The 20,441-nt window shown below is 35.4% G+C and overlaps 1 protein-coding gene across 2 annotated transcripts in view; it reads left to right on the forward strand.

Moving 5' to 3' along the window:
- Window positions 1-20,441, forward strand: part of LOC125271385 (C-type lectin domain family 4 member E-like) — a 58,091-nt gene that overhangs the window by 742 nt on the left and 36,908 nt on the right. The window contains exons 2-4 of one of the 2 annotated variants that reach the window (XM_048195467.1): window positions 6,860-6,961; window positions 7,048-7,169; window positions 7,240-7,514. The exons of the other annotated variant lie outside the window; for it this stretch is intronic. Coding sequence (XP_048051424.1) covers window positions 6,860-6,961; window positions 7,048-7,169; window positions 7,240-7,377 — 362 coding nt within the window. The 3' untranslated portion in view covers window positions 7,378-7,514. Of the gene's footprint in view, window positions 1-6,859; window positions 6,962-7,047; window positions 7,170-7,239; window positions 7,515-20,441 lie in introns of those variants that run through there. 2 annotated transcript variants of the gene reach the window in all.

Below are 20,441 nucleotides of genomic sequence, written 5' to 3' on the forward strand. Positions count from 1 at the left end.
ATGGTAACAGATTGTGATGGGAAACTAGAACAAAGAAGCACATGACAGAAGAAAACAAACAAACTGAAAGTTCATGTAGAGTGTGGATGTGACAGAATGCTTTTCCTTTTATTCCCTGATTGGGCATGGAATGACTTGCAAAAGGTACTCTAGTTTGAGTTTTTTTGTCACCTTTGAATACTTTTAAATGTATTTTGCAAACTGATTTAAAGGAGTCTTGTAAGTGCTTTTCTTGACCCTATTTTTATTAACTGTGTTTTTTTTAGCACACTGTTTTTGTGTGAAACTCTGTGTGCTGCCGTCTTGACTAAGTCTCCCTGGAACAAGAGATTGTGATATCTCAATGGGATCTTCCTGTTTAAATATAGGATAAATAAAATTTTATATATATATATATATATATATATATATATATATATATATATATATATATATATATATATATATATATATATATATATATACACTTCTAAATATATACAGTGGGTACGGAAAGTATTCAGACCCCCTTAAATTTTTCATTTTTTGTTATATTGCAGCCATTTGCTAAAATCATTTAAGTTCATTTTTTTCCTCATTAATGTACACACAGCACCCCATATTGACAGAAAAACACAGAATTGTTGACATTTTTGCAGATTTATTAAAAAAGAAAAACTGAAATATCACATGGTCCTAAGTATTCAGACCCTTTGCTCAGTATTTAGTAGAAGCACCCTTTTGATCTAATACAGCCATGACCCACACAGCAGGGGACTCCTAGGCGGATCCGCATTCAAATTGCCAAATCCGCGTGACTGTCACATTCGTTTTGACACCGCCCAGAGGATCAGATCCGCCTCCGGGCGACGCCATAAATTCTACTGTCAATCAGCGGGTTTTGAGCGGACCCATGTTGGATCCGCGGACGCGCACGCGCCTTTACTGTAACGGTTGTATCAATTTGCGGGTCCCAAACGGACCCGCCGCGGAGGTAAGGTTTTAATCGCGGATGCAGCGCGGAGCCAAGGCGGGGTCCGCGATCCGCCTTCGTTACAGATCCGTCACTGCGCGCAAGTGAACTCCGATACGGGTCCGTTCGCGGCAGAGGTGTATAGTCCAGGGGTCAGAAAGTAAAAGTCCTGCTATATTTTTTTTTCACCCGCTGAAGTGCTGTTAAAGTTAATGAGATAAATAAGTGATTAATTGAGTGATGATTGAGCATTATTGAAGACACCTGATGATAACAAGCAGACTCGCCAAAGGAGAAAATCACAATTTTTAAGCCACCATCACAGAGGTCATGGTTTGCTTTAGTTGGGCTCTTGACCCTTCACTTTTTAATATTGGAATTTGTTTGGGCTGCTGTAACTGAGTTGTAACAGCCAGACAAGCAAAGAGAAAATATGATCAGGTGGTGTTGGTTGTTTTCACATAATCATTATTTGATATGATCTCGTTTAGAACCCAATCTCTGAGTTAGATTTACATAGTGATGGCGAAATGAAGCTTTGTGAAGCACCGATGCTTTCCCCTCAAGTGTTTCATGAAAAGGTTCATTACTCGAAGCTTTTCAACACGGTGCACACTAACGACATCTTGTGGTCAAAAGGTAGAAAAAGGTAGAAAAACCCAGACGCATAAATCAGTTTGTGCTATGAAAAGCGTATAAAACAATGTAAATTATTATTATACATAAAAAAGTCTTTCACGTGTCATTTTACTTACACAATTTGAATAAATGAGTCTGAATAAAATTTCGGGGGAGAAATAGGCAAGCTTTGGCATATATTATCAAAATAAATGATTGTCATAGAATGAAGTATGAACTGGGAATAAATACAAACTGAGCACTTGTAAATATTTATTCGTATTATGGCATATTCTTTTGCTAAAATGCAAATGACACTTCACATTTGCGCAAGGGTTCACGTTATGTGAATCAGATTACGAAGCAGTCACGTGGTCGTGTGCGAAAACGAAGCTTCGGACGTCACCGATCACGTGGTTATAGCAAAACGAATCAAGCTCCGATACAGTGCTTCACTGTGAGATGTTTCGTTTTTTTGATACAAGCTTCGAAGCTTCGGTGTCAAACGTCACATCACTAGATTTACATTATTGATTACAGCAGCACTGTGATTATACAGAAGATCAGTTTTATCAATAAAATATGAAGGATTTCTTAAAAGTTGTTCTGATCAACAAAAAAAAAAAACCCTATTTTTAGGCACACACAGACATCAAGACGGTGACAAGCAACATATTCTGATAAACTGATCAACTCTGAACATTAGAAAACAAGCTACTAAAAAGTCACAGAAAAACAGCAAAATTTAAATAGTGAGAATAAAGAAATTACTAAGACAATTCAGCTCATAATTTATTCATGCAGCAATGTATGATGGGAGCCGTAGATGAGTTTTGATTGGTGGCACCCAGAATGCATTGCAACATGCTTTATTATTCTCACCATTGTTGAGATTCACAGGCTGATTCTTGATGTCTGTGTCTAAATGAAAGCCTTTTTTCTCAGAACAACTTTTAATGATTGATTTATTTTGAAAAAAAAAAAACTGGATCTTGTGCTGAAGATTCAAAGTTCTGCTGTAATCAATAATGTAAATCTAACTCAGAGATTGAGCTCTAAATGTGTTCAGTGATTCAGATCAAATAATGATTATGTGGAAACATAACCAACACCACCTGATCATCTTTTAACTTTGCTTGTCTGGCTGGTTTTAATGCAGTTAAAACTGCCCAAATAAATTTTAATATTAAAAAGTCAAGGGTCAAGAGCTCAACTAAAGCAAACCCTGACCTCTGTGATGGTGTCTTAAAAATTGTGATTTTCTCCTTTGGTGATTCTGCTTGTTATCATCAGGTGTCTTCAATAATGGTCAATCATCACTCAATTAATTACTTAATTATCTCATTAACTTTAACACCGCTTCATTGGTGGAAAAAAAAATTTGGCAGGACTTTTACTTTTTGAGCCCTGGACTTTCCACCTCTGCGCGATACCTCCGCGGTGGATCCGCCACGGAGTCCTTTTGCTGTGTGGGGAGTCTTTTTGGGAAAGATGCAACAAGTTTTTCACACCTGGATTTGAGGATCCTCTGCCATTCCTCCTTGCAGATCCTCTCCAGTTCTGTCAGGTTGGATGGTAAACGTTGGTGGACAGCCATTTTTAGGTCTCTCCAGAGATGCTCAATTGGGTTTAAGTCAGGGCTATGGATGGGCCATTCAAGAACAGTCACGGAGTTGTTGTGAAGGCACTCCTTCGTTATTTTAGCTGTGTGCTTAGGGTCATTGTCTTGTTGGAAGGTAAACCTTCGGCCCAGTCTGAGGTCCTGAGTACTCTGGAGAAGGTTTTCGTCCAGGATATCCCTGTACTTGGCCGCATTCATCTTTCCCTCGATTGCAACCAGTCGTCCTGTCCCTGCAGCTGAAAAACACCCCCACAGCATGATGCTGCCACCACCATGCTTCACTGTTGGGACTGTATTGGACAGGTGATGAGCAGTGCCTGGTTTTCTCCACACATACCGCTTAGAATTAAGGACAAAAAGTTCTATCTTGGTTTCATTAGACCAGAGAATCATATTTCTCACCATCTTGGAGTCCTTCAGGTGTTTTTTAGCAAACTCCATGCAGGCTTTTATGTGTCTTGCTCAGGAGAGGCTTCTGTCGGGCCACTCTGCCATAAAGCCCTGACTGGTGGAGGGCTGCAGTGATGGTTGACTTTCTACAACTTTCTCCCATCTCCCGACTGCATCTCTGGAGCTCAGCCACAGTGATCTTTGGGTTCTCCTTTACCTCTCTCACCAAGGCTCTTCTCCCCCGATAGCTCAGTTTGGCCGGACGGCCAGCTCTAGGAAGGGTTCTGGTCGTCCCAAACGTCTTTCATTTAAGGATTATGGAGGCCAGTGTGCTCTTAGGAACCTTAAGTGCAGCAGAAATTTTTTTGTAACCTTGGCCAGATCTGTGCCTTGCCACAATTCTGTCTCTGAGCTCTTCAGGCAGTTCCTTTGACTCATGATTCTCATTTGCTCTGACATGCACTGTGAGCTGTAAGGTCATATAGACAGGCAGAGATGGGCATAAATACATGGAAATGTATTTAAAATACAAATACAAAATACTGTGTGGAAAAATTTATTTAAATACAAATACAAAATACTGTGTGGGAAAATGTATTTAAATACAAATACAGTATTTTGTATTTTGAAAATACACAAAATACATGTGAAATTGAAGATTCAGTGCAGGTATCCCTATTAGGCTGAAATCTATCTGGGCCTATTCTGAATGCCAAAAAGCATTTAGATGTGTGCAACTACTTAGAAACTTTCGCTTTAATTTTATATACCTCTTCCCTTCCCCTGCCCTGTAGGAAATAAAAAACTACAAAAAACCCCCAAAAAACTAATTTTTAACTTTTATTATGTTTTATCACCATCATTAAAAGCCAATGTGACAATGTGTAATTTGTTAAGCTAATTATAAATAGTCACTGTGAATTAAGAAACTACATAGGCCTACTGACTTTTAATTCCTTACCTCATTTCTGCACTCTCTGTCATTCTCTCTCTGTCATTCTCTCTCTCTCTCTCTTTCTTAAGTGCTTGCTTCCTTGCTGGTAAAACTTATGTAGTGCAAAATAGCAGCCATTTATATACTTACTTCTGACAAGGTTACAATGTAGTCTATTACTTATGGTGAACACTATTAAAAAAAACTGTAAAACTGTGGGAACCTTTTCTGCTATATAGCAAATAATAGGGATGGGTGATATGACAATATATGGCATGGTTTCACAATTATCAATATCAGTTTTGATACCACAGCAAAAACTGAATTTCAAACTCTTTTGATGCTTTTTTTTACGCAAGTAGTATAGTATCTTTTATATTTATTTAATGTAAAGTTTATTTGTTTCTATATACATAATTAGAAAATATAAAGTTTATCTAAAATAAAAAAATTTTTAATTAGAAATCATTTGGCACTTTTTTTGGTGAACAATAAAACTAAAAGTGTAGTGTATCTTTCATCATTGTCATCACAAATGCACACAATTACTACGCTAAACTGATGGAGACAGACAATGATTAACCTAATTATTTCGTTTCTACATAAACAAACATTTGCATAGATGGGTAAAAACAATCAGAATTTGGAAATGTGTCCATTTAGATTTTCATAAAGCACCATGTTTGTAAAATTTTAAATGATTACATTTACAAAATGAGCCTGCATAGCAGAAATAATGAATAAAGTAATGGTCGGTGTTTAATACAATCGTTAATTGAAATAAAATAATTAATGAATTAAAAAACATATATAACACAGTATTGTTCAATTTAGTGTTATACATATGTTATCATATTAATATGTTTTGTTCTAATGTCTCAAGTCACAATTTCAAGTTTACTGGGTTTAACTTGATTATTTGGGTAGGGTTTAAGAAGTGTACTAAAAAACTTTTTCACATGTGTCGTCAAAATGACCTACAACCTAATCAGTTTACATGTGAAGAAATCCATTTATTCACAAACTTCTCACGAGACGAGTGTTTGACATAGTATAAGAGGTGTTTGACAAATTATTCGGCAAATTACTTCCTCTCATTGCTGCTTTTTGGTGGTTTGGAGAACAATTACTCAGAGTCGCCCTCTGTCGATTTTCACAGAATTATACAATGGAGAGCACGTCAAGCATAAAAGCCTAACCGTGCGTTCACACCGCCGCCGGCGAGAGCGTCAACAGTCGCCTTGGCCGCCCTGCCAACAACGCTGTACTGTTCGTTCAAACCGCCGCCGACGGGAGGGTCAAAGTAAATGACAAGTCGCGTCAACCAATCGGAACCCTCTCAAGCGAGGACCTCTACATTCCAATTGGTTGCCGCCGAACCGCGTCATAGCTCATTACCATAAAGTTAACCTGATTTCAACTCTCCTCGACGCTCTCACCGTCCAAGAGCTCGCCGCCGGCTCTCATTGAAAATGAATGACTAGCGTCACTTTGACGCTCTCGCCGCCGGCGGCGCCGCCGCCGGCGGTGTGAACACACAGTTAACACACAGTTAACACACACAAAATACTCAAAAAATGAGTATTTTGAGTATTTTGAAAATACAAAAATACTCATCTTAAATGTATTTAAATACAAATTACATTTGATTTTTTCCAAAGGCTTTAAAATACAAAATACAAAATAGTATTTTGTATTTCAAATACGTATTTTAAATACATGTATCTGCAATACTGCCCATCCCTGTAGACAGGTGTGTGGCTTTCCTAATAAAGTCCAATCAGTATAATCAAACACAGCTGGACTCAGATGAAGGTGTAGAACCATCTCAATAATGATCAGAAGAAATGGACAGCACCCGAGTTAAATATATGAGTGTCACAGCAAAGGGTCTGAATACTTAGGACCATGTGATATTTCAGTTTTTCGTTTTTAATAAATCTGCAAAAATGTCAACAATTCTGTGTTTTTCTGTCAATATGGGGTGCTGTGTGTACATTAATGAGGAAAGAAAATAAAATTAAATGATTTTAGCAAATGGCTGCAATATAACAAAGAGTGAAAAATTTAAGGGGGTCTGAATACTTTCCGTACCCACTGTATATAGTTCTGTCATGAAGCTCTAGATGGCGCAAGCTGATAGGTCAACCGGCTTGCAATCACATCATTCTCTATAGGGCACAGCTGATTGGTTGCTGCTCTATCAGTAGCCATTAAGCTTGCTTCTCAACTCTCAAATACCTGCCTGTTGTTTGCTATAGCAGTTGTAGCAGAAATTTACCATGACAGAACTGACAATATGGAGTGTATTCATTAGTATTTGTGTTTTGTTCCTGTTTGGCAGGAAGTAGATGTTTGGTGGTGATCACAGTGTGTCTCGGGATACTCTGTCTTTTCCTGATTGCTGTTATCATATATCAGCACTTTCGGGGCACTTCTAAACAGGGTTTGTTTTTCTGTACATCATTTCTTTTCTTTCCTTTTTTTGTCTTATTTTATGTTTACAGTTTTAAAAAGTTCAGTTTCTATTAGGTTATCTGTGGGGTCCAGATGGCTTGTTCATATCCAAAGAGGAGATGAGCTGGTCTGACAGCAGGCAGTACTGCAGGGATCGAGGAGCTGATCTGGTCATTATCGACACTGAAGAGAAGCAGGTGAGTTTGTGTGAGAGTCTGTTCATGAATGAGAGGAATCACACTTATTCCTGTTTTTATTCACACACAGAGACACATAACTTCATTTGTCAAGGAGAGTGTGTGGATTGGTTTGACTGATGCTGTGTTCATATCTTGCTCCATCACAAGCTTAATTAGACCTTATTTGAGCTGTTATCATACGTCATTTGCTGGTCTGAAATGTTAAGGTGAAAATCACAGTAGACTTGTGCCGATATTCGGTAATACGATATATCGCGCTGTGGTGTATAAAGTACTTGAAAACCATACTTGAGTAAAAGTATAGATATCTTACCAGAAAATGACTTTGGTAGAAGTTTACTTGAGTAAAAGTTTTAAGTACTTAAGTACGAGTATTTTTTTATATATTAAACGTACTTAAGTATTGAAAGTAAAAGTACAAGTAAATGTAAAACACAAAAAGAGCAAAAAAAATTATTAAAAATTGTTCTATACACAGTTTGAGCAGCAAGATTGTGTTCAATTTTAACTCTTTCTTACATTTTGTTTCTTTGAATTTAAAAAATAGCTGAATGTTCATTGTAATTTTTAAATATAAAAAAACTAATATAATTATACACTGATCGTTCATATTAAGTCATAGTGCATTATAACTAATGTAAGAGACAACTTTAAAATGTTAAAATGTAAATGTAGAAATTAAAAATGAACAATATTAACCTTTATTAACCTTATTTAATGTTACAAATGGACTATTATTGTGGTGTCACAATTTCATATCCAAACGGTCATGCCTAAAAATTACCATCTTTACACGCAGACATAGCATGGGTCTATTATATGTATACTTTCACACATTATTTGCCTCTATTTTAGAAAACTTGATTATCTAATCAAAATATGTGTTGCAGATAAAAAAGAACTGAAATCGAATGCATTTCTGATTTATGTTTCTGTCGCTGTATGATGAGAATACAGTTTAAATATGCAACTTTGCTGGATAACGAATGCATAATAGTGAACAAATGGATATAAACTAATACAAATGAATGGTAACAATCGTGACATTAAACAGTGTTTTTGTCATATTGTTTTAAGCGCTTGAGGTACTACTAATAATGTTAGCATCCTCTCAGCCTCGATGGCAAACATATTACTGTTCTCCACTAATGCAGCATCTAGTCAACAAACTAATTACTTTATAATGATATGAAATCATCTACTGTAGTGTACACTGTATAACATACCATTTTGTTGTCTGTTTTAAATCTGTTTTTGAAGTGTCCCACTCTGTGCAGCGTGCAGCCTCACATCACGTGTCAAAACAAACTCTACGAGGCATCAGTGATAGTTTTTATTTTACCTCTAGAGGTCGCTCTCGCAACGCACGCAACCCAGAAAATGAAATAAACTGCGGTTGTGCGAGCACTTGTTTGCACATGCTTGCTTGCCTTGCAGTCTGTGTTCTTTCGACTTTATTTTGTAGTAAGTAACGAAACTGCTTTGGTAAAATTTATCGGAGTAAAAGTATACATTTTATTTAGGAAATGTAGTGGAGTAAAAGTAAAAGTTGACAGAAATAGAAAAACTCAAGTAAAGTACAGATTCTCCCAAAAAATACTTAAGTACTGTAACAAAGTATTATTACTTCGTTACATTACACCACTGATATCGCGATAATGAATATGCACAATATTGTTATTGTGGGCATTTCAAAATACCGTAAATAATAATTTATAACCAATTATTAAATTTTTTATAATGCATTTAAGATCACTTTCCCCATCAACCGTTCCCAAACACCGCTGTTTTCTGCGTCAAAAGAACACACGCTCAGATGTAAACAAGCCCAATGTGCATGAGAAGCACATGGCGCGAAAGTGCACGTTCACCCTCTGTCAGCAGAGGACGCTGATGGAACAGCAGAATGCAGCAGTTTCCCCAGAATCCTCGCAAACAAAGCAACTGCTCTAATGAAGAGTATTTAAAATGCTTCAAACAGCCATTCATTTTTTTTGTAATCTTAATGTTGTTCATCACAGCACCAAATACTTAATACTTAAAGACTTAATAGGCTATTTATTTTCAAACTTAAAAATGTTTATATTTTAATCTGGACTACAACATGCCCTAATGATTAGAAATGTTCTGATTACTTGTTATTGTTCAGTAAAACTTTGAAACATACAGCTTTATTAGTTAACATGTTAATTCATTATTACCAAACTGACAATGAAAAATACTTATATAGCATTAATTAGTCTTAGTTAATGTTAATTTCTTAGTTACTGTTTAATAACATTACTAAAATCAAAAGAACTTATTTAATGGATCTGAGATAAAACTAACAATGATCAGTTGTATTTCTTAACTAACATTAACAAAAAATAATACTCTCTGTAACAAATGTAGCTATTGCTCAATCTTAGTTAATGCATTAAATAATGAGGTTAATGCATTAAATAATAATAATGAAACGTATTGTAAAGTGTTGCCTGTTGTTCTTTATAGCCTAATTCTTTTGCACTTTAATCTGTTTGAAAATTTTACTTTATATATTTTTAATATATTGTATTATTGCATTTAAACATTCAGAGGTTTGTTTGTTAATACAAAAATAGTTCTTAAATCTGTTATACTATAACACTTTTTTTTTTTTTGCAACTTATTTCTTCAGCAATTAATCGCAACATGAAAATTTGATACCGTCACATGCCTAAATCACAGTAAAGTACAGGGACTGTATTAACAAAAAATTTATTGTGCCATTAAGAGTTATCCTAAATAACAGTAAAAGTGCTTGACAGCGGCCAAGTGGGGCATGTGCCCCAGTAAAATCTTGTTATGCCACAGTAAAATTTTCTTAATAAATATTTTTCTGATGAGGTAGATTACACACAGTAAACTCCCCAGTGTTAAATCAACACCAGTCAGTGTTCATATGGGAACCACCAGCAGGGTGTTTTGCACCTGCAATTAATGTTGAAAAAATGTTGAAATTTCAACAAAAAAATCAATGGAAATGACATTGAATCAATGTTACAATGTTATATTGGTTCAACATCATTCTTGCACTCTCATAAAATGAAACACAACTACAACTGAATTAAAGTCACACAGCCTGAAATCAACTGAAGATAAAAGAAAACAATAAATCTCTCAAGATCTCAGCAGAAGTCTTTTTTGAGAATTAACAGAGGTTTAGATTTTGATATTTATTGGTCACCATTATGGTGGTCAGTGTTTCATTTAGTTGGACAGTTTGACTCTTAGCATTTTGTGTGAGTTTGTGGTCTTTGTTTAAAGAAGCCAGCAATGACAATGACGATCAGTTGATATAATTTCCATCATCATGAAGCAAAATCATTTACTAATTGTATTCCTGATCAAAAGTGTGTATTTGTTTTTAATAGGTTGTGTTCACCAACAATACTTTCTTCTTACATGAACTTTCAGTTTGTTTGTTTTCTTCTGTCACATGCTTCTTTGTTTCAGTTTCCCGCCACAATCTTTTACTATGGACACTAATCATATTCATCACAGCTGTTAGTTATTTTAGTTTATTAATCTGTGTATATCAGTTCAGTTCTGTTGGTGTGTCTTTGTCGGGTCTTGTTTGTTCTGAGTTGGTGTATGTTCTTATCTGGATTCTCTCTGTGGACTATCAAGAAAAGACTTGTTTAACTTTTATCTTCCTCGTCATGTGTTTGATACACCACCATTCTGTAACACAGACATCAAGATTCAGCATATGAATCTCAACAATGGTGATATCCTTCATGCCGCAATGCATGATGGGAGTTGTATATTACGGTGGCTCTGAGCATGCATTGCGGCATGAAGGATGTCACCATTGTTGAGATTCATATGCTGATTCTTGATGTCTGTGTGTGTCAAAAAAAAAAAAATTTTCCCAATGATCATGATGGCAAGAATCTGTGAAGCATGATCTGTGCCAAGAAAGTATTATTGGTGAATATAATATTTTAATATCAAACTATAGAAAACTATATCACTGGATCATTTTTTTTATTTTTATTTTTTTATTATTTGCACAAATGATGTGTTTTGGAAAACACTGTTACAAAGAACTCACATGAAAAGCCAAGAGTGAAACTGCTCAACTAAAGGAAACACTGACCACCAGAATGGTGACCAAACACAATAAAACATCAACATCTAAACCTGTTAATTCTCAAAAAGAACTTCTGCTGAGATCTTTTAAGAAGATTTAATTTTCTGAGAGTGCAAGAATGATGATGAACCAACATCAATGCCATTTCCATTGGGTTTTTTTTTGTTGTTGAAATTTCAAAAAATTTTCAACATTAATTGCGGGTGCAAAGTGGTATTGAATAAATGCCATTAACATTGATACATTACCAACGGCTATTGGTACACAATAAAAGCTCCTTGTGGTTTCTCTGTTTGATTGATTACAGCAACCATAAACAATGCAAAACATAGGTATTTCATAGTGCTTCCCTAAGTAGAAAATCACTTCCTGCCCTCAATCTGCATTTTGCCCAACACTGTGACGTCATGTGCAAACAACCTATTTGCCTTGATTTGATTTGGTCTTAGTGACTTAGAAGTTCTCTTGACTACTCCTAACTGTTCACAGATTTAGAAGCTAGGTTTAACACTAAAAAACTTTGTTAAATATTCTTAGAACAAAAATTTAGGAGTCCTAAAATTAGGACTTACATGTCCATTATTTTAAGAGTTAAGAGCTACTTTTAGTCTTAAGATGTTTTGTGAATACAGCCTCAGATGTCTAAAGTGTCCCAGACTGCCCCGATTCACTGAATCATTGAGTGTCTGTAAAACTGCTTTTGTGTTGTATTGTTTGTGCTTTTAAATAAAATTTCACATTTCATTCATGCATATCTCCTTCATTGTACTTGATGCTTGACAGCAGAGATGACAAAGAGAGCAGAGAGCAGCTTTGTCGAACTGAAGGGATAAGAGAAGAAGAAACTGGATGCGTTTAACTCCACTTTTTTTAGACAATGGCAGCAATCAAAATCACATACTTCCCTACTATATAGTAGGCAAAAAACATACGAAAAAGAAGTATGTATGAATTCACAGTACTCATAGGCAAAAAAGTACCCAGATTATCTACTTCTGGCAAGATTCTGAAGTGCACATCCGAATGAGGCCACGGGAGAAGATTTGTGAATGGCAGTAACTGATGAATGTAGTATGTCCAGATAACATTCATCCCCTTCATTTCATATGTTCCACAATCCATGCATTCGGCAAATAACAATGAGAAGTGTAACAAGCTATTCATCATAAAAGAGCCAACAATATTCATGGTACCACAATGGCAGAGTAGTACAGACGTTAAAGTGCAAAAACATTAAAGGAGAGAAGTGTTTATCCATATAATTTATTTCTTTATGGAAAGTATTGGACTGGAAAGTTTTTTTCATTGTGGTTCTTGTCACATGCAATCCACATGTACCAGATGGGCCAGATCTGGGCCACACTATGGGCCTGTTTATACCTGGTCACTTCATGTGTTTTCTCTGATCAGATAGCTATCCGATCATGAAAAGACCATGAAAAGTCCAAAACACATTTGAGAGGGATACAAATCTGTTCACTCAAACCACTTTGGAAGGTGGTCTGGGACACATTCCAGTCAAAACTGAACAAGTCTAAATGCATCTGGTTATTGAAACCACATATGTAAATTTAACTCCTACTAAAAATGCTAAAAAATGTGTGAGAATGTGTTATAGGCTAAATAAGATGTTATAGACAGATATGACAGTGTCATATCTGCGCCATGCATCACCGCAGATGGAGCATCTCTTCAACACGCAGACTGCCGCATATGAAACTGAAAGTAAGTTGCAGACGCTCAGCACACAATTATCTTCATTAAAAGTAATGAGACTAATGATCTTAGCAGTGCTGTGGCCACGCTCTCTCCTCCCAGCTAACAGAATTTTGTCATAAGAACATTCTCTAAATATTCAGTGTTGGTTCTGGGAACATTAAAAACGTCCAGTTTTCTTGATGTTACAGGAATGTTTTTATAAGGTATAATGTTCCTCAAACGTTCTTTCAACTTAATTTTAATCTAAAATTCAACATTGTTGGAACGTTGATTTGTAACATTCCAAGAACATAAAAATGTTCAATTTCCTTAATGTTAGCAGAATGTTATTTAAAGGTTAGTATGATGTTCCTGAAACATTCTTTCAATCATTCAAACACCTGCTGTGAACAAACACTGAAAGAAAGAGAAATAAGAACACAAACTACAACTTTCTTCAGCCACAGCCTTAGATGAACTGAAGATAAAAGACATTAAATCTCTGAAGATCTGATTAAACAACTCCACAAACAGCATTACCAGCTTCACTTATTACTAACCAGACTGACTTTATTTCTGTCACACGTCTACAGAAGTTCTTAATGAGAATTAACAGAAGTTTAGATGTTTCGTTTGAGGTCACCATCATGGAGATGAGCGTTTACTTTAGTTGAGCTCTTGAGCCCTGACTATTACTGAGTTGTATCTTTATCAGCAATTGCAGGTGTCTCCAAAAACATTTCTGCATTGATAAAGAAGATCAACATGACTGTTTTAATAACAGATAAATGACTGCAATAAAGTGGTTTAATAACTGCTTTATTGTAGTTTTCTTTACTTTTAGTATTGAAGTGTTATATGGTAAGGAAATAATAAACTAAAAAATTGTGTTAGAAATTGTTTTGTTTTTTTAACACTGAACTGATTTATATTGGATTGTTCAAAACTATTTAAAAAACGACACACTTGGACATCAGCACTCATCATACAAACCTAAACAATGGTGACAATAAAAAAAATCAGCTGTATAATTTATTCATGTCACAATGCATGCTGGGAGTCATGAATGTGTTTTGTATGCTGCATGAAGCATGTCGCCATTGTTGTGTTTCAAATGCTGAATGTTGATGTCTGTGAGTGAATAAATGACACAAAACAATGTTTTAAACAAAAAGATAATAATGATAGTGTTGCAAATGATAATTTTCACATTTTTTAGAAAATGAGCGATGGTTTCTTTAGATAAGACCCTTATTTCTCATCTGGGATCACTATAAACTGTCATTTTGACCTTCAAACGTTTGGGCTCCATTGAAGTCCACTATATGGAGAAAATCCTGGAATATTTTCATGAAAAACCTTAATTTCTTTTCGACTGAAGAAAGAAAGACATGAACATCTTGGATAACATGGGGGTGAGTGAATTATCAGGAAATTTTAATTTGAAAGTGAACTAATCCTTTAAGGAAACTGGACAGTTTTATGTTCTTGGAATGTTACAAATCAACGTTCCTACAATGTTGAATTTGAGATCAAAATTAAGTTGAAAGAACGTTTGAGGAACATTATACCTTATAAAAACATTAATCTAATGTCAAGAAAACTGGACTTGTTTAATGTTCCCAGAACCAACACTGAATATTTAGAGAACGTTCTTATAACTAAATTCTGTTAGCTGGGTTATTGCAGTCTTGGATTTTGATGTTAGCTGATAATCAATAAAATGCAGCTCATATGTGTTGCTTTCAATGACGTGAGTTCCATGAAATCTGCATATAGTGCGGGAACTGAAGATCGGATTTATAGTTGTTTTGCAGAGACACATTTATGTGGCCAAGTGTAAATGGAATCGCTTTGATAAATCATATAGCTATCTGATCAGAGGAAATGCATGAAGTGACCAGGTGTAAACAGGCCCTTTGTTGCTGTATGGGCATGATTGTGTTTGTTGAACAGCTCTATCTGATTTTTGAAGGTTGTGATGATCTAATTTTTAAATGAGAATAAAAAGGAGTTATTTTGCAGTTATTTTTTTCTGAAAGTGTTTTTGCACTTACGCTTGTTTCAGTGTGAATTATCCACCCATTTCATGTTTGATGCAGTATGATGAAGACCAGCAGAAGAACACAAATGATCCTGAGACACACTGTCATCAACACCAAACATCAGCTTTCTCCTGACAAACAGGGCAAAAACTCACAGATATCAGTGTATGCCCTTCATATGATTAGAAATTAAGTTTTGAATCAACCGTAGGTAATCTACCTTTGTATTATAGTGTTTTATATAAACATTGCTGTATTGCAAAATATCTAAAGATAAGTGTATTGAAAAGGTAAATAAAAAAAAAATAAAAAAAAAATCCATGTTAACACATTATATAAAAAAAGCAGAAATAATGATACATTGTTATAAAAATTTTTTTTTAAATTAAAATAGTGACACGATTAACTACACCATCTGACTCATTAGACTCTGTATGAATTCAGTGATTCAGGCAACTACACGATGATAACGCCATCATCAATAAACAGCCAACATCATCTGACCACATTTTCTCATGGCTGTCCTTGTCATAACAAATGTGCTTTATAAACACATAGCTACAGCAGCCAGATAAAATCTAATATCAAAAAGCAAAGGGTCAAGAGCACAACTAAAGCCACTGCTGAAGAAATCCAGACTCAGTGATTGTTCATGCCTATGTCCGGGATTGTCTCCATATTTACATATAGTTATGGTGATATGAAATGACTTAAAGGTGCCATCAAACGTTTTTTTACAAGATGTAATATAAGTCTAAGGTGTCCCCTAAATGTGTCTGTGAAGTTTCAGCTAAAAATACCCCATATATTTTTTTTTATTAATTTTTTTAACTGCCTATTTTGGGGCATCATTAAATATGAGCCAATTTAGGGTGCTGCCCCTTTAAATGCTCACGCTCCCTGCCCACGGAGCTCGCGCTTGCCTTAAATAGCATAAACAAAGTTCACACAGCTAATATAACCCTCAAAATGAATCTTTACAAAGTGTTCGTCATGCAACATGTCAAATCGCGTAGGTATGGTATTTATTTGGATGTTTACATTTGATTCTGAATGAGTTTGATAGTGCTCCATGGCTAAAGCTAACATTACACACTGTTGGAGAGATTTATAAAGAATGAAGTTGTGTTTATGAATTATACAGACTGCAAGTGTTTAATAATGAAAATAGCGACGGCTCTTGTCTCCGTGAATACAGTAAGAAATGATGGTAACTTTAACCACATTTAACAGTACATTAGCAAAACATGCTAACGAAACATTTAGAAAGACAATTTACAAATATCACTAAAACTATCATGTTATCATGGATCATGTCAGTTATTATTGCTCCATCTCCCATGTTGTCCTCGCTTGCTTGCTTATGATTCAGCTGTGCACATCCAGACGTTAATACTGCCTGCCCTTGTGTAATGCCTTGAACATGAGCTGGCATATGCAAATATTGGGGTCGTACATATTAATGATCCCGACTGTTGCGTAACAGTCTGTGTTATGTTGAGATTCGCCTGTTCTTCAGGGGTCTTTTAAACAAATGAGATTTATATAAGAAGGAGGAAAAAATGGAGTTTGAGACTCAGTGTATATCATTTCCATGTACTGAACTCTTGTTATTCAACTATGCCAAGATAAATTCAATTTTTAATTCTAGGGCACCTTTAAACTGTGATATAGGACATATTGTCCATCTCTCATCAAGTCATTAATTTCCTGTTTGACTTGCAAAGGCATGTCATTGCCCTTGCCAAGTTTTGTGCTTTGTACTTTGTACCCCCCTCAAAAGAAATGTATAAATAATAAATGCAAGAATAAATGTATTAATAAATAAATGAATGTATACATTCATTTATTTCCGCATTTATTTATTGATACATTTATTTATTCTTGCGTTTATTATTTCTACATTTCTTTGTCTGTATGGTCTTTGTCTTAAGACATAAATTAATTAATTAATTAATTAATTAATGTGGAAACACATAAATGTATAAAAAAAGAAAAAAAGACAATTATACATAAATAAGGAAATGATGGTATAATTTTTATCACATTTCTTTCTATATTTATTTATTATCTTTTTTCCCCTTTTTTTTACGTTTCTTTTTATATTCATGTGTTTTTTGTTTTTTATTTCAACAGCTTTGGCATTCCATACTGCACATGAATGAAGGGAAATTGCTTGGAGAGCAAACATGATGTGTACAAACATGATTCTGTGTGGGTGGACTGCATCTGTGTTGTGTGTGAAGGGTCTAAAGCTGAAGACTTAAATGAACACTTCTCTGTATGATTGTTTTTCTTCCCTTTGGCCAAGCTGAACTGAGAGAGATTGACTCGTGCCTGATAGGGTGATCGATGGACGTCGAATAAAATCTAACAGATAACATTATTGTGTCAAGCAGGATGAGGCTGAGGGCTGTGAGACAGCTTTTACTTTCTTTCGTTTTTACTTTGAGGGCTGCCGCTTTTACTTTCGTTTTGTGTTTGTTTATTTTATCATTAAAGTTGTTGAACATTCACCGTTCCCGCCTCCTCCTTCTCTGAGCAACAAACCTTGCTACATTTATTATAATCCAGTGGTCTCAAACTCAATTTCTGGAGGGCCACCGGTCTTCAGAGTTTTGCTCCAAACCTAATCAAACACACCTGATCCAGGTCTTCAGGATTACTAGAAAACTTCCAAGCAGGTGTGAGTTCACAGTAAATCCACCGGTGTCAAATCAATTCTGGTCGGTTTTCATATGGGAACTACCAACAGTGTGTTAAAGTAACACTGTAGCAGTGTTAGAGTTAATTAGATACTTCAGTGATTAATTGAGTGATGATTGTTTGATTATTGAAGACACCTGATGATAACGAGCAGAATCACTGGGGAGTTGCAATGCATGCAATCACTTTAACATGTCTGTCATTGACAGGCCTAAATAATCAGTTTCCTTTGTGATGGAGAAAACCATATCATCTGACTGTCTTTTTTTATTTTCTTATTGAGTTTTGTAAACACTGTTACAAAGACCAGAAACTTAACATAAGAACCAAGAGTATATGCCCAACTAAATGAAACACTGATCACAATAGCGGTGACCAAACATTTTCAATAATACATAATCTAAACCTGTTAATTCTCAAAAATAACTGTAGATGAATGACAGAAATACAGTCAGTCTAGTTTGTAATAAGAGAGAGCCACAGTCTTAGATTAAATCAACTCAAGATAAAAGAAGACATTAAATCTCTGAAGATCTGATTAAACAACTCCACAAACAGCATTACAAGCTAGTTAGTTTTTTTCTGCAACAATGTATATAATGTAGTAAAGCAGTAAAATCAGCAGATTTTTTTTAAATGATAATTGCTAGTCACTATTTTGTGTGTGTTACCAACCCTGTTAAACTACAACATGAGAACAAAGAGTGATGCATCAATTATTTATCGTGTGTAATTTTTAAATTACTCATGCTTACATTTTAAGATTAATTTTAAAATTGTGTAATGCTTAATCTTTTTTTGAACTACTGTCTTTTTTTTCTCTCTCTCTTTTTTTTCAGACACAGACATCAAGAATTAGCATCTGAATCCTAACAGTGGTGACAAACATAAAGTATCATGCTGCAATGCAACATCGGGTAAGGCAAATCCCCTGCATCTTCATTATAAATGAAAAATAAAACATTGAATGTTGTTGTCATGGTTTTATGTTACCAAAAATTATTTGGGTCGTACCTTTGTGATAGAATTTCGAGATTCATTACTGCAGGATCCTGGCTACCCTCCACTCCAGCATTGTCCTCCCCAAGTATGCGCTGCACCACCTCACAAAGGGCGCTCAGTGGTTTGCCTGGGGGGCCTCCGGTTTGAATATCAGTTATAATACTGACTACAAGTAAATCAGTTAAGGCTAATGGCAAAGGACACAGGCATGCAAATGGGAACTATACCTGTGCACAAAACGTTGGATTTGAAGGTGGCTATTTTTAGTGCGGCTTTTGCTGAGAATGTCGCACCATTTCTTTGCACAGTCAGATGGTGATCGAGTACATGAGATCTGTGAAGAGTTTAAATGTCTGGAGATGTCCTCCCATGCCTTTTTCTTGTCAGTGCTGGTTAATGTTGGGCTGAACTTGTCTTTTATAACATGTTTCCGCTGTTCGACTAATTCAGTGCTTCTTCCTCTTGCCAATTCAGTTTTCTTTTGGAATCCATGTTATTGTGATGCTTCTAGGTGCACCACATCTGCTAATTAATTAATCAATTATAATTTAATCAATCAATAAGACATTAATCAATCTAAATTTGATTCACTAAAATCACCGCTATAAAAAAGGACCCTTTACTTTGTGTTATATTACCTTGGCAGACAAATGAAAAAAATAAAAATAAAAAATAACGCTGATGCAAGGGTGTTTCTAATCTGGCTGAGGGAGTGACAGCAACCCAGATAGCAACATTATGTCGGCCCAGATCCGGCCCACATGCTGCAATGAAATACGGTCCTTGTGTGGGCCGCTTCTGTTTGCCAGATCTGAGCCACATGTCAGCCAAGAGCAAAGAAATAAACCTAAACTAGAGTCATCTGAGTCTTAATAAGCCTGTTAACAAGCAGAATCACACAGTTCCAGCAGCAATCAGAAGACTTTAACAGTCATGAACACTAAAAGTTATGATGACACACACAGACATCAAGAATCAGCGTATGAATCTCAACAATGGCGACAATCAAAAGCAGGATGCATGCTGGGTACCAGCATAGTACAAAACACCCAGCATGCATTGCAGCATGGCACTTTCGAATGTCACCATTGTTGAGATTCATACGCTGATTCTTGATGTCTGTGTGTGTCATCATTTTTTTAATCTTCTGATTACTGCTGGAACTCATGCTGTAGTAACACTGGGTTTATAACATAAATGTATTAATGCACAACACAGTTGTTAGATTCAAATGGCATCTGACCATTTCATGATAACAGCCAAAAGACAACCATTTTCTGATGTTATTTTGCTTTAGCTTCCTTTGTTACTGCAAACATGTTCAATGAACACACCATCACAACAACCAGAAAAAATCAAATGTATAATAAGAGTTAAAAGCCCAACTAATGTAAACACTAATCACCATTATGGTGATTTCAAATGAAACACATTAGAGTTAAACCTCTGTTAATTCTCAGTAACAATTTTTGTAGATGTTTAACAGAAATAAAGTCAATCTGGTTAGTAATAAGTGAAGCTGGTAATGCGGTTTGTTGAGTTGTTTCTGTTCTCTTATTTCCTTCAGTGATTCTGCTTGTTAACAGGCTTATTAAGTCTGAGATGACTCCATAGTTAATATACATACATTTTGTGGCTCAGATAAGGTATTGTTTAGGTTTATTTCTTTGCTCTTGGCTGACATGTGGCAATACTGTGGCCTGC

This window comes from Megalobrama amblycephala, linkage group LG7 (genome assembly GCF_018812025.1).
Source record: "Megalobrama amblycephala isolate DHTTF-2021 linkage group LG7, ASM1881202v1, whole genome shotgun sequence".
NCBI classification, from domain to species: domain Eukaryota; kingdom Metazoa; phylum Chordata; class Actinopteri; order Cypriniformes; family Xenocyprididae; genus Megalobrama; species Megalobrama amblycephala.